A 16,099-nucleotide genomic window follows, 5' to 3' on the forward strand; every position below is an offset into this window, starting at 1 on the left:
TAAACCAAAAATCTAAAGATAATTCTATAATGTATGGCCAGCCTAACTCTCCTTACACATGACTGTGAATTCTTTGCCAAGCCTCCAACACTGCTATTGTCTGTGAGCTTGGTTTTGACCTACTTCCCACAACGTTTGGCTATATGATGATGATTGAAGAAATGGTGAGGGTCTACCTTGGACTAAACCAACTAGCAGTAAACAGGAGAGGAAGGCAGAGGAAAATACCAAAATCACATTAGTAAACAAGTAGTATTGGCCCAAAATTGGCAATAGATGTCAGCATACTGTGAACAATAACAACCTAATGCAGGTCAATACAGCACATAAAAAAAATACATGAACGTAGGGCACACTTGTTGTCCTTTGAAGCCCTGAATAGAACTAAAACTACCAATTGTCAGATGGATTAGGCTTTATGATCTGATCTTTGTTACTGCACACAACTGTCAGTTGATCATTTTCAGGGGTTATTCAGGCAGTTTAAGAATCATCTCCCAATCACTACTGTTCTTCCTGTTGGGAAGCAGCAGGGGGGCTGCCAAGTCTCCTCTCCCCATTTCCTCCACTCTGTATTGCCATAAACATGGGTGTTCAGATGAGCCAATTATTCCTGTTTATGTGCTTGCATGGTATTTGTGAACTGTACACGTATAACAAACAAAGTCAATTCAACAAATACTATCAGGCTGTTTTTAAATCAAACAATAGAGATGCCAGGGATTGAACCCGGAACTTCACACATGCGAAGCGTGCGCTCTACCACTGAGCTACATCCCCATCTGTTTACTAGTGGATCCAAGTTTCTATTTCATAAAATATTTAGGTTTTTTGGCATCACAGATGAAAATGGGGATCTATCATTAGACGAGGAGGTATTATGCTGTATATCGCTGTGTCCCATTTTGAACTGGCCTTTGTTGGAGATGTATCTTGGTGCTGCAGTTCAGTATTCAGGGGAGGCGCGTTAAACTTTCAAGTACATGTAGTTGCTGCCTAGAGAAAATCTCATCCATTCAAGCAAACACTCATTGGGGATGGTTTACTGAAGGAGTAGAATATGTTCACTTTGCTATACCAGTCTTTCGCTTTACCCAATCATGTGCAAGCGAAATAAAAACAAACATTTTTACAGATATATGATTGGGTGATTAAAGTCAGCAAAGCTTCACCACATTTACATCTAATTATGTGCAACCCTTTTTTTTTTCATTTAAAGTGTTACTAAACCCAGGACCCTGCATTCACTATATCCAGTCTCCTCGGACCCTGCATTCCCTATATCTGGTCTCCCAGGACCCTGCATTCACTATATCCGGTATCCTCGGACCCTGCATTCCCTATATCTGGTCTCCTCGGACCCTGCATTCACTATATCTGGTCTCCAAGGACCCTGGATTCCCTATATCTGGTCTCCAAGGACCCTGCATTCACTATATCTGGTCTCCCTGGACCCTGCATTCACTATATCTGGTCTCCTTGGACCCTGTATTCACTATATCTGTTCTCCTCGGACCCTGCATTCCCTATATCTGGTCTCCCTGGACCCTGCATTCACTATATCTGGTCTCCCAGGACCCTGCATTCACTATATCCGGTCTCCCCAGATCCTGCATTCACTATATCTAGTCTCCTCGGACCCTGCATTCCCTATATCTGGTCTCCAAGGACCCTGCATTCACTATATCCGGTCTCCCAGGATCCTGCATTCACTATATCTGGTCTCCCTGGACCCTGCATTCACTATATCTGGTCTCCCAGGACCCTGCATTTACTATATCCGGTCTCCCCAGATCCTGCATTTACTATATCTGGTCTCCCCAGATCCTGCATTCACTATATTAGGTCTCCCCGGACCCTGCATTCACTATATTTGGTCTCCCAGGACCCTGCATTCACTATATCCAGTCTCCCCGGACCCTGCATTCACTATATCTGGTCTCCCTGGACCCTGCATTCACTATATCTGGTCTCCCAGGACCCTGCATTCACTATATCCGGTCTCCCCAGATCCTGCAGTCACTATATCCGGTCTCCCCGGACCCTGCATTCACTATATCCGGTCTCCCCGGACCCTGCATTCACTATATCTGGTCTCCCAGGACCCTGCATTTACTATATCCGGTCTCCCCAGATCCTGCATTTACTATATCTGGTCTCCCCAGATCCTGCATTCACTATATTAGGTCTCCCCGGACCCTGCATTCACTATATTTGGTCTCCCAGGACCCTGCATTCACTATATCCAGTCTCCCCGGACCCTGCATTCACTATATCTGGTCTCCCTGGACCCTGCATTCACTATATCTGGTCTCCCAGGACCCTGCATTCACTATATCCGGTCTCCCCAGATCCTGCAGTCACTATATCCGGTCCCCCCGGACCCTGCATTCACTATATCCGGTCTCCCAGGACCCTGCATTCACTATATCCGGTCTCCAAGGACCCTACATTCACTATATCTGGTGTCCCCGGACCCTGCATTTACTATATCTGGTCTCCCCGGACCCTTCATTCACTATATCTGGTCTCCCCGAACCCTGCATTCACTATATCTGGTCTCCCCGGACCCTTCATTCACTATATCTGGTCTCCCCGGACCCTTCATTCACTATATCTGGTCTCCCCGGACCCTTCATTCACTATATCTGGTCTCCCCGGACCCTTCATTCACTATATCTGGTCTCCCCGGACCCTACATTCACTATATCTGGTCTCCCGGGACCCTGCATTCACTATATCTGGTCTTCCACAGTACACAGAACATGGAAATGCAATTATTTTAGTAAATATAAACTGCTAAATACCTTTTCTCATCAACAGTTAGAGCAGTCATGTGACTTCTATCAGTGTCTGGCCAAGCACTGGTTAAAGCTTGTAGGAGGAGGGTTTTTTTTGCTCTAGGAGGATGCAGAATCCTTGACCTCTGGCTGGACAGTGCTGATTGGCCCTGTACTGATCACATGCACTCTCCCAAGAAAAAAAAAAATCTGTAGCAATACACACCAAACTGAGCATGTACAGAGTGTCTCCACACCATATGTCTTATTAGGCGATAAGAGGGGGACACTGGAAGAAGGGGAGGAGCAGAGAACTCAGGATCAAACAGCATTTTTAAACAATGCAGAGGATTAACCCCTTCGGTTCTACAGTGAGTATAACAAGCATGCTTTACAGCATATACAGACTGAATTTTACTGTTGTGGGGTTAGTAACACTTTAACGTCTTGCTTCATGCATGTAATTTCCTGTGACAATGGTAGACCACAGGGCTGCTGTTAGAGTTTTCTATGCTTCAGTTATGAATGAACAAAATGAGTGATTGGCACCGGTCACTCATTGTGTTTATTCAGAACACTTTAATACTCTGTGCAGTACACATTGAGATACAGACTCCCTAGCCCCTCCAGTGCTGCAGCCTATCTCATCCATCTATTTCTTGCTGCACTGTGCACAGAACCTCCAGCACAACATTTCCATTTGTACGGCACTTTGCATGCATTCCACTTCAGGTTTATCCTTCTGCTTTGATGTGCCTGGAATGTATTTAACTGATTTAAGATGAAAGTTCAGTTGAAATGTAAAATACAATGTCCAGCACCTGTAATTTAATGGATGTGACTTTAAAAACAAACAAGTGGTGGGCTGCAAGCGGTGGAAAAAATGCGTCACTGTGAAAGTTTAAAAATACATTTTTAGATGTGAAACCTGTAGACATTTCCCTGTTCTTACCAACATCATCTTCTGTCTTGTTTCCACTCTGGTGGAGTGAGTCCCGTCTGTGACTTTCAGATGTTTCTCCTAAAATATACTACATGCAGTTATGAGGCTAGAAAAAAGGTCAAGTTCTGCTATTGATGGATAGTGGGAACTTAGCTAGTGAGCGACAGCCATCAGATATTTCAGATGTTTTGTTTATTAAAGCCAGCACACTATGCAAGACATCTCTCATAGATGAGTGAGCAGGAAACCACGGGTTGGCTCCTCCACTAACTGGCAGGTCAAAAAAAGCAAAACATATCTTTGGTAGTATTTAGTAATGAGCACTAAATACGTGTAACACGGGATAACTGTTTTTTTTACTGCTTTTCTATGGATTTTCAGATTTCTAGGGATATGCACTCCATCTGATGACCAAGGTAGGATCCCCTTTCTACTTTTCTGTAGTGTATTTTTAGTATAACTCAACCTTTTATCACATTTTTAAGATGTTTGATGTTACTAGTCAGTAGAGCATTCAGTAAAATCGAATATTTCAGAAAGTATCTTTTAGATGTTTAAATTTAGTTGGTTACCAATTTATCCTTTTTTTTAGTGTTTTTTTTTTTACAATGTTTTCAGCAATGTTTTAGGGAGGAAAAGCCTTTTACTTGAATCTGTGCTCGTTAAGGAGCTTACAATCTAAAGTAGACACCACAGTTATACAGATGTAGAGACAGATTTGGGCAGAGGCTGATTAACGCACCATTACTTTAAAAGTACAGTGAGGAACTACACAAATACATAGACAATATACAAGCTTTATGCAATTAAGACTCCTGATCAGGGGTGGACTGACAACTCATGGGGCCCCCAGGCAATAGGGGATCATGGGGCCCCTGTGTCCTTGCCCAAACTCAAAAAAGCCTATGAAATAGGTACCAGGGCATCTCATGGGGCCCCCTACTTACCCCGGGCCCGAGTTTCCAGATGGCCAGTCCGCCCTTGCTCCTGATGCTGCCAAGCCTACAACCCTAAATCTGGGATTCAAGGCCATTGTTCAATCCAAAAAGTGCCCATATGCCCACTTTTAAAATATTCTTTTTTACATTCTATTTTTTTTACAGTTGACTGTGGTTTGTGTCTATGCAAATTTTTCATTGTGTGCTGCAGAAAGCGACAGATTATTATTAGCAGTGCTAAATATTTGCCATCTCAGTCTCTGAATGAAGCTGAGCTACATATCCAGGATTGTCCTAGAGCCCAAAACAAATCTTCATCCAGGCAGCTCCAGAAACTCTTAGTTGTGGTTCCCAAAACCCTAAAACTCTGGCTTTATGTAGCTCCTGAAATCTGAAAGCACTGGATTTAGTTGGCCCAAACAATAATGGCTCTAGTTTAAGGACAATCCAGAAACCCTCAGTGCTAGTTCCAGACAGCTTCAGAATTCTGCAGCTCTGGCTTTAGGTAGCTAAAAAAGTATGGCACTAATTTCAAGTAGCCTCAGAAACCCTCAGCCCCAGCTCTAGGCAGCTTCAGAAAACCTCAGCTCTAGGCAGCTCCAGAAACCCTCAGCTCTAGGCAGCTCCAGAAACCCTCAGCTCTAGGCAGCTCCAGAAACCCTCAGCTCTAGGCAGCTCCAGAAACCCTCAGCTCTAGGCAGCTTCAGAAAGCCTCAGCTCTAGGCAGCTTCAGAAACCCTCAGCTCTAGGCAGCTTCAAAAACCCTCAGCTCTAGGCAGCTCCGGAAACCCTCAGCTCTAGGCAGCTTCAGAAACCCTCAGCTCTAGGCAGCTCCGGAAACCCTCAGCTCTAGGCAGCTTCGGAAACCCTTAGCTCTAGGCAGTTCCAGAAACCCTGAGCTCTAAGCAGCTTCAGAAAACCTCAGCTCTAGGCAGCTTCAGAAACCCTCAGCTCTAGGCAGCTCCAGAAACCCTCAGCTCTAGGCAGCTCCAGAAACCCTCAGCTCTAGGCAGCTCCAGAAACCTTAAGGTTAGGTTTTAGGCAGCTTCAGAAACCTTCAACTTTGTTTTTTGGGTAGCTTTAGAAACCCTCAGCTCATGTTCCAAGCTGTTCCATACATTCTCTGTGCTAGCCCCAAGCAGCTTCCAAACCCCTCAACTCAGACACTGTTGTTCCATTTGCAAAAATATTTTGAAGCAGATTTTTCTAATGCTTGCTAGCTATTCTGCCCATTACCTGCTGGCTTAAGGAACACTGACATATTTGTAAATCTTTCCTGATAACTGAGCCTGTTCAGAGGAAGAATGGAATGGTTGGATTTGTTTTCTTGGTCAGTCATTATTATATTCATCCTTGACTGATGCACACTGGCATGGTTTTACTTTAAGCATTGGTAAAATGTATTTGTAAGAATGATTGCACTGTGAATTTGAACAGTAAATGTTGCTTTCATTTAGTAAAATATGTTCATTCCAAAACTGAATGTTAAGAGCAAATAAAATGTTTAAGTACTTTTGAGTAATATTCAAGTCATCCAGTGTACCCAGAATTTTTGTACGAGTGTTCACTCTGAAAATCTACCAGTATATGGCCAGCTTAGGTTCCAGATCTTATCTTCATTCCTATACTTCAATCATCAGTTTTTTATCAGCTCTGTAGTTTTTCTTATACAACTAATGCTCCCTTTACCAAGCCATGGAGCCAGATCTGGAACCAAAGCCCTAAAAACCTTGATGTAGACCACTAACAATAGGCACCATCGGTGCCACAAAATACCACTGAGCCATATAACAGAGTGTGATTAATACTTTACCACAGTGGTGTTCAACTTTCAGGGTTTAGGAGGCCTCAATAGCAGTCATTAACTTTGCCACATAATATTTAGATTATATATTGCTTCAGGAGACTGTGGGCATGCTACAGGAGACGTTCACAAACTGCAAGCATGATATAAGGGATGATCAAGAAGTGAGACATACTACAGGCACTGGGCTGGGGAGCATGTCAACCAGGCTGACTATACGGCTAAATGCATGCCACGCATTCTCACGGCATCCTGTCGATCAGATTACAAGTTGAGTGATGCAAATGCAAGCACAGATCGGCCACCATGTTTAGAGTGGTTATAAATCTTCAGAAACATAAGGGGACCAGCAGCATCACCGAATATTTGCTGCTCAATATAATTGTTACTGTAAAAGAAGGTTGAGGTTTCTTATTGAAAAAGGAATGCAATAATAAAATATCACTTATAAGGTTAACATTTACTGTAAGCAGGATCTGTAATACCATATATGGCAAAATGTTTGTTGACAAAAACTGGGTCTTCTCCAAAATGCTAGTAGAGCATATCTGTGTCTTTGTATTTTGTAATATCAACGGTACCCATCACTAGAAACACTTGAACTCAACCAATTGGAGGGGAATAATTTTGGTCATATTGCAGGCGTGATGGTCAGGTTTCCAGAAACCTTTGGCCATATAATGTACGTGATCCACTCTTTTTTGATCACATTTTTGGCCATGTAGTGTATGTTAGGGGATCCATTTTTTTTGGCTATGTACTATAAGTACTATACAGAAATATGAAGAAAGGAGAAATACAAATACATTCCACAGATCAAAAGGGTAGCCAATTCTTCACTTCCATGTTTGTGACATAATTTGTAAATACTATAACCCAACACCTCAGATCTGATGGCTGCACAGAGAAACATTTTCAAAACCATATGTAGAAATAGAAAGTCTATTGGCTATGCAGTATAAGTACTATACAGAAATATGAAGAAAGGAGAAATACAAATACATTCCACAGATCAAAAAGGTAGCCAATTCTTCACTTCCATGTTTGTGACATAATTTGTAAATACTATAACCCAACACCTCAGATCTGATGGCTGCACAGAGAAACATTTTCAGAACCATATGTAGAAATAGAAAGTCTATTGGCTATGCAGTATAAGTACTATACAGAAATATGAAGAAAGGAGAAATACAAATACATTCCACAGATCAAAAGGGTAGCCAATTCTTCACTTCCATGTTTGTGACATAATTTGTAAATACTATAACCCAACACCTCAGATCTGATGGCTGCACAGAGAAACATTTTCAGAACCATATGTAGAAATAGAAAGTCTATTGGCTATGCAGTATAAGTACTATACAGAAATATGAAGAAAGGAGAAATAAAAATACATTCCACAGATCAAAAAGGGCAGCCAATTCTTCACCTTCATGTTTGGGACATAATTTGTAAATACTATAACCCAACACCCCAGATCTGATGTCTGCACAGAGAAACATTTTCAGAACCATATGTAGAAATAGAAAGTCTATTGGCTATGTAGTGTAAGTACTATACAGAAATATGAAGAAAGGAAAAATAAAAATACATTCCACAGATCAAAAGGGTTGCCAATTCTTCACCAATTCTTCACCTCCAAGTTTGCGACATAATTTGTAAATACTATAACCCAACACCCCAGATCTGATGGCTGCACAGAGAAACATTTTCAGAACCATATGTAGAAATAGAAAGTCTATTGGCTATGTAGTATAAGTACTATACAGAAATATGAAGAAAGGAGAAATAAAAATACATTCCACAGATCAAAAGGGTAGCCAATTCTTCACCTCCAATTTTGGGATATAATTTGTAAATACTATAACCCAACACCCCAGATCTGATGGCTGCACAGAGAAACATTTTCAGAACCATATGTAGAAATTGAAAGTCTTTAAACCCTGTTATTGCAGATATCTACTCTGGAGAATGTGTGCGCGATAAGGCTGACTTATACCCTGCTTCTCTGCTGTCCTCTACTCTCATCAGTTATTCATTTTTGTACCTACAATTTTACATTTGTTATTTGCATACCATATGTTGCAACTTAGTAAAACTGTAAAAAAAAAAAAAAGCAACTGTACTTGAATAGGAAGTGAACAAACAAAGCAAAAAGAAAATAATAGACCTACAACTCACTATTTGTAATTGCTTTATCTACATTATCTGACAGAAATTTTGGAAACTCATACAAAGTTTACACTGTGATATTGATAGAGTCTAGCTGGCATTACATTAGTGGAATTTATATAAATAGTTTTCAGTTTTGGAACAATTCCATTTTCTAATGGTTAGCAAGGTCAAATTGATGTTCGTTTTCGACCATAGTGAGGAGACAGCATAGAAAATGTTTCTCAAACGAATTAAGTTTTAGCAAGGAATGTGGTTTTCGGCCAGGAAATTCCATTTATACAAAAATCGAATGTTAAAAGCAAATTAAATCTTAGAGTACTTTTTAATCATTTTTTAATCAAGCCTGTGTTGACATTATTATGTACTGACAAGATGTTTCATTCGAACGTTCATTCAAAAATCTACCAATCCGCACAGCAGGCTTGTAGGGAGACTAAGAAAACTGTTAGTGCAGATGCACATATTTTTAATGGGTTGATCAGAGTTTGAATTTAGGTTGTATTTTCCTAACATCAGAGCATTCATTTTCTTGAGGAAGAAAATTGGAGGAATTCCCTCTTATTTCCTGTCCCCATAACAGAAAGTAAGAGAAAATCTCCCAATGGAAGAAATATTGGTATTCTAACAGCTCTCAGTTCTAAAATGAAAATCGGGTACAGACCATTTGGAAACTCGGGCACTGCTCGAGGGCTTGGGGTCAGTAGGGGGCCCCATGAGATGCCCTGGTACCTTTTTCATAGGCTTTTTTGAGTTTGGGCAAGGACACAGGGCCCCATGATTCCCTATTGCCCAGGGGCCCCATGAGTTGTCAGTCCGCCCCTGATCGGGTATAGATACATGGATCAGCAAGATGTTAGTTTTAAGGGCTCATTCACACCAGTAGTTGTGCTAAGAGGAAACAGTGTCAAAGCTCCGATCCCAGCACATTGCATTTTTTACATTTTTACATTTAGAACAAGTGAAACATTTACCACTTGCCCTCTGGAAGATTTACCTCCCTTAATGACCAGGCCATTTTTTGTTATTCGGCACTGCGCTATTTCAACTGGTAATTGCACGGTCATGCAATGCTGTATCAAAATTAAATTATGTCCTTTTTTCACACAAATAGAGCTTTCTTTTGGTGGTATTTGATCATTACTGGGTTTTTTATTTTTTGTGATATAAATGAAAAAATACCACGAATTTTGAAAAAATAAATTATATCTTTTACCTTGTATTCTTTGAGAAAAGTACAAGGTATACTTTGAATGGTGCAGTAGGCAGTCACTCAGAGAGGGACCTGGAAGACAGTGAGGATCACTGCAGTAGCTGTGACTCCACAGGAATCAGCCAGGTATAGCTTATTATACTTACACTGGTCCAAGCCGGACCTGGTATTCAGCTTTAAAGCGGTAGTAAACTCTGCTGTAAAATGTTCTTTTTAGGGCCCCCCAGGTGATTTATGCCATAATGTGCTAGTATGCATGGCATATTAATACATTATGGCAGACTTACCTGTCAACCGGTGCCCTCCAGCGCTGTGGTGGGATCGACTAGGCGGGTCTCCGACACTTCCATCTTCACCCGGTCTGCCTTCGGCCTCTCGATAGGCTGGGCCATGATGACATAATTCTCATGCATGAGCATGGGAGTCACATCACTGCAGCACAGTGGGGGCCGTAAATGTTCAAGGACCTGCGCATGCGCGGCTCAGTGTACATGAGAGCTGACAGGCAGGATAATGGCGGCTGGAACCGCAATGTTGGTATAGGCGTGATGTCCTCGGTGACCAAGATGCATCACCTACGCCAACGTTGCAGTTCAGCGTGCATTCCAGCCGCCGACTTTTGGAGTACGTGCATGCTGGCCGGCTCCACATCTGTCTCCCTCCTGAACCACGCTCCCTACCATTGAGATGCGGACAATACAGGCACCAGTGATTCAGAAAAAATGAGGAAGGGTTGTAACAGCGCAAACACTGCAAAGTCCTGGGAAATGGTAGTATGGGGTGATGGTGGTATTAGTGGCTACTGTATGAAGAGCGTAGGATTCCGTGTGGCACTGAGGGCAAGGCTTCCAAATAAGCTGTAGCAACTTCTGTAGATGAGAAAAAGGAGAGAAGCGCCTCTAAGTGCAATAAGTCTTTTAATTCAAGTCTAAATGTAGAAACACTCACATGTGTGAAGTAATCATAAGCTTAAAAACCGTGGTTAACAATAGTTAACGGTGGGGTGGTAACCCGGGTGAAGAGCTGTCATCTTACTGCGATGTGGGGAGGTCAGCTCTCGGCTGGAACAGCGTGGTGGCTGGAGGGGAACAGCGGTGAGGCCGGCCTGCATGCACATCCTCCCTCAGAGCCGGATGGAACGCACGCTGGAACGTAGCGGCGGCGTGGCCGTGATGACCTCAGATCCCAGGGTGCACTGCGACCCCCCCCCCCATCAACTTTTTTCACATAGCTTCTTTGATTTTCAGCTGTTCAAAAATCTTTTATTAATGTCATTTTTTATTTCATAAATTTTTTTTTTTTTTTCATTTTTCTTTCTTTTTTTTTTTTTTTCATCATTTTTTTCATTTCATCATTTTTCTTTTGTCTTCTGTTTTCTTATTTATTACATCCTCTCTTTTTTCCATTTGATTTCCTTTACCCCCCCATTTAACATCCATGACTTTACACTATTCACCTGACAGCAATGGTCAATCACTGGTTCATTGGTAATTGATCAATTAGACTCACGTTCCCTATATATTCACCCCTGTTCATCCACCTCTCCCTGCTTGAAAAAGGAGCGCACTTCCGCCTTCCACGGCCAGTGCATGCTCCGAAACGCGTCGCAGTGTACCCTGGGATCTGACGTCATCACGGCCACGCCGCCGCTACGTTCCAGCGTGCGTTCCATCCGGCTCTGAGGGAGGACGTGCACGCCGGCCGGCCTCACCGCTGTTCCCCTCCAGCCACCACGCTGTTCCAGCCGAGAGCTGACCTCCCCACATCGCAGTAAGATGACGGCTCTTCACCCGGGTTACCACCCCACCGTTAACTATTGTTAGCCACACATGTGAGTGTTTCTACATTTAGACTTGAATTAAAAGACTTAATACAGGCACCAGTGACAGCCATTCCCCATGGTGTTTCTACACCACAATACCCTACATAGTTTTATTACTCTACAAACATGTGAGTATTCCTACTTTTTATTATATATTAAAGTGGTCTGCTGCACTTAGAGACACTTCTTCTTCTCTCCTATTTAGCCCAAGCTGCTGTTTACACCCAAATGAGGTGACTGATCCCTATTATCATATAGCTCAGTCTGAATTTTTATTTAGACAAATAGAGACAGGAACTGCAATTCATAATTCATAGTCCTATGGAATGTTTTGTCATGTGTGTATTTATTTATTAATGTATTTAAAGGTTGTACTATATATCCACCAGGACTTCTTTTCTGCCACTTTTTTGTTTATAAGTAAAGAACTTTATTTTTTGCTAGAAAATTTCTTAGAGACCCCAAACATTATATATTTTTTAAAGCAGAGGCCCTACAGAATAAATTGGTGGGTGTTGCAATTTTTTATATCACATGGGATTTGCACAGTGGTTTTTCAAACACATTTTTTGGGGAAAAAATACACTTTTTGGAATTTTAATGCACAAAAACACAATATAATACCCAATTGTTCGTTAATACTTAAAACATGATTTTACACTAAGATATCAAACAGGTCACATTATAAATTGCGCACTCCCGTGCAGGGGCGTACTGACAACTCATGGGGCCCCCGGGCAATAGGGGATCATGGGGCCCCTGTGTCCTTTCCCAAACTCAAAAAAGCCTATGAAAAAGGTACCAGGGGCATCTCATGGGGCCCCCTACTGATCCTGGACCCTCGGGCAGTGCCTGAGTTTCCAAATGGTCAGTCCACCCCTGCTCCCGTGCAACAACGTAAATTAAATTATCCATAGGTGGTGCTTTTGTAGCACCCTCTAGTGTGCTACTAGAGTAGTGTAGGTAAATTTATTGTGGATAACTCATGGTAACTGTGTGAGTCTATGAATAAGGGCAGGTTACTGCAGGTGAGGCTAGATGGCTTAACAGGTTGGGACCATGGAACCTTCCAGAAGCCAGTGGGTGGAAGGGGTGGAGACCCACTCTGAATGTTTATGGGAGTCTAACCAATCCCAGGTTTGGAGGCCCTAGTAGAGTAATGAGACCAACGCATAAATATGGGAGAGTCAGGCTGGCAGGGGTGTTGAGTGGAAGATGGAGTGCTGAGGCCTGGAAGGGGTCCCCTAAGTCTAGGGGGGCTGGCCTCCAGGGTGGGCTTGGACTGGCTCAGGAGGGTCCATTTAGTGTCACGGCATGAACAGGATCAAGGCCTGGGAGCAGTGGGAGCAAAGAGGACAGAGTGAGTACATCAGCACACCCTGGGATTCACAAAAGGAGAGACTGCCACATGTAGCAAGCTTCCAAAGCAGAGCACTGGGCTCAATCCTTTATCCTTGTCCTGGGAGATCTTCACGACCACTAGGAGGGATGGTAGTGTCTGCAGGTTGTGGAGCTGGGACCAGTTCTAAAGGGGAGAGGAGACATCTCTGCATGTAGTTTGCACCAAGCTAAGCTATCTTTCAGAGGGGCTGCAAGTCCCTAGCCCATAATGGGCTGTTGCTACTTATCTGTAATGACTGATGGCTTTCAAGGAAAAGAACAGTCCAGGATCTGTTTCTGTAAATAGGAAGGACATTGTCCCCGTGCATTGATTGAGTCAAATTGGGCATCCCATAATTCCTTTTACCCTATCCAAGTTATTTCCCCTAATAAAATAACAAAAACCAAGCTGATGGAATATTCACTGAATGTGGATGCAAGAGCAGAAAATGCGTGTTGCCTGGAAGTGCAGAACTTAGAGGGATCCTGAAACACAGCGGTCCTCACAAGGGTAGTGCTACACTTTAAAAGCCTTTACAGGTTACCAGTTTAGATTTACACAGGAGGTCTTGTGCTAGAATTACTGCCCTCAATCTGATGTTTGCGGTGATACTTCAAATGATACTTTGCTGGTTGTCAAGTAGATATAAAATTAAACAAAGATGGGGAAAACATGAACTTTGTTTTGTCCTCTCCCAATGGGACATTGAGGGCAAAAAAACCCCATTGTCATTCCCTACACCATCCATAGCATACAAAATGACATTTTTTCAGCACCTTTTTTTAATTTATCTCCAAATAATCCAACCTGTTCTTAATAGAAAAGGCAATCCTATCTATTATTAGTACCGAATAAAGTGGCCATTGAGTGTATCTTAAGATATAGAAAAATATTCCCAGGCTTACTGTTGTCACCACACTTGGTTCTTGCTTCAAGCTGAAGATTGATTCAGAAAACTGCATCCCAGTTGTAAACTATGTGTTGGGTGCTAGGTAAACAAATAGCTATTTTTTAGTCTTCATGGGCTGAGATACACTTTAATGTAGAGGAACATACATATGAATTAACAGGCGTTTTGTAGATTTTTTTTCTGGCATTGTTTTTATTGAGATTTCGAGACATATTGTAGGGATACTTTATAATGTTGTGCTATATTCTCTAAGGATGGGTCTGGGTTCTAGTAAGAAGGTCTGGAAGAGAGAGGACCAATATGAAGTGAGAAGACCCGGTCATGGTACCTTTTTCAAAGCTTCCCATCCACCAACAGTAAGTCTTCACCTTTGTTACTTGTGTATGTTTCTTTTGTTAAATATAAAAGAGTAATAGTAATGCTCCACATGTGCTATATCACCTGTAGCAATGAGAATCTTGGTAGAAATATAATATGAACAGACTCCTGCTCCCTTTCCAACAGCAAGAACTGTGACCCCTGGCATCGTACCTTCATTAGTGTATAAAAAGCCAAAGCCCTTTTAGAGTAGAGAAGGGTTAAAACTGCTGAGCATTTGCATTAAGGCCTAGTTTACACTTGTGGTCAGGGGGTGGTAAAAATAGGCAATGATGGACTTCTGCAAACGGGAACAGCCACCTGCTGATCGAAATCCAACATGTTCTTGTTAGACTAGAAAAATTTAAATCTGTCTATGGGAAATGTCAAGCACAAGGCCCACAGGTCAAATCTGGCCCACCAGGTCATTTCATTCACACCTCTCCTGCAGCTGCAGCACCCCCCTCATCTATGTCCCCAACATTTCTCAGCAGTCGGCAGCAGAGAGAAGGACAGAACTCCTCCATCATATCCTGAGATTCTCTGTACAGTCACAGAGATGCTTGTCTCTTCCCCCGTGTCAGCAGTCGGCAGGTGAGAGGAAGACAGAACTCCTCCTACAGAGCCTGCACCTCTCAGTGAATCCGCAGCACCCCTTCATCTCTGCCTCTCTTGGTTTCAATATTCAGTATACTCTAGCAGCTGACTCCAGCCCTCCTCTGGACCTCCTCCAGACCCTGCACTTACTGCATCCAAATTCTGACCCCAGATTCTTCCCGACAGCAGCACTGCAGGACTCTTGACTTCTGATGGTGGGGGGACTCTTGAAATCTGATGTAATGGGGGGGTACTCTGGACATCTAGTGTTACAGAAATAATAGTACCTTTGAGGGCAACCATAATGCTGATGCGGTCTGTGATTAAATTGAGTTTGATCCCCCTTGTCTATGGCCAGCTTTAATCATGGTTTCACCTCCCCCAACCTCCCCCTTAATTTGAAAAGGGAATGTACACATGTGGCGGTGGCAATGGATTTCTTATTGAGTATCACCACCGAACACAACCCAACATTGGGGCCTATTTATAAAAAATGGGCATAATCCAGGAGCATTCAACTTTTTGTGCTCACCACAATATGCCATACATCATCAGCATTATTTCCAGTAATTAAGAAATGTTTATATTCTATATAAAATCATTCTAGCTCCTTCCACGTATGGTGTGTAGCATACATCTTCACACTTTAATACCATAAAAATAAAAACATGGTACCAACAAATGCACAATCACTGATTAGAAGATATTCTTTGCAGAACACATAGAGTATTTACCTAATACTGGGTTTTGCAGTGTGATTTCCTCTCACCCTTGCACAGGAACACCACACACACACACAGGAATACCATAAATACAACCTACGCACACTGCAGAAAACCACACATTAGAGAACTGAACCCACAGAACAAATTCCGGCTCACGACAGGACTTTTCAAGTTTCATAGAGTCAACAAACCTACAGAATCTCTTGGAAGAAACGAAGTAATGAGAACTAATTACAGTCTTGGGGTTCCACAGGAACAGCACGGTTTCTCCCTTTATATATAAATGTTGAGTAGGTGCGTGGTGAAGCGGCAGAAATCACGGAATGCAGTAACTGATGTATTGAAGAACTTGCAGAACATTTACAACAACCTGGCAGGGGGAACACCCATTCAGGAGCTCACAGTCAATGCAGCGAAGAGTCAGCAGTAGTAGGCCTGAGCTAGAGGTAGTGTCTGC

At 42.5% G+C, this 16,099-nt stretch overlaps 1 protein-coding gene and 1 non-coding gene across 2 annotated transcripts in view; one reads left to right on the forward strand and one right to left on the reverse strand.

Annotated features, from left to right (window-relative positions):
• Window positions 1–708: 708 nt before the first annotated feature.
• On the reverse strand, window positions 709–780 carry TRNAA-CGC (transfer RNA alanine (anticodon CGC)). The gene has a single exon. It is a non-coding gene; the product is annotated as a tRNA-Ala (tRNA).
• A 2,998-nt stretch (window positions 781–3,778) lies between these two features.
• BLK (BLK proto-oncogene, Src family tyrosine kinase) overlaps window positions 3,779–16,099 on the forward strand; it is a 96,764-nt gene continuing 84,443 nt past the window's right edge. The window contains exons 1-2 of the mRNA XM_089685912.1: window positions 3,779–4,139; window positions 14,217–14,319. Coding sequence (XP_089542038.1) covers window positions 14,218–14,319 — 102 coding nt within the window. The 5' untranslated portion in view covers window positions 3,779–4,139; window position 14,217. The remainder of the gene's footprint in view (window positions 4,140–14,216; window positions 14,320–16,099) is intronic.

Source organism: Staurois parvus, unplaced genomic scaffold (genome assembly GCF_062004578.1).
Source record: "Staurois parvus isolate SC_StPar_1 unplaced genomic scaffold, SC_StPar_1.0 ptg000388l, whole genome shotgun sequence".
Lineage (NCBI taxonomy): Eukaryota > Metazoa > Chordata > Amphibia > Anura > Ranidae > Staurois > Staurois parvus.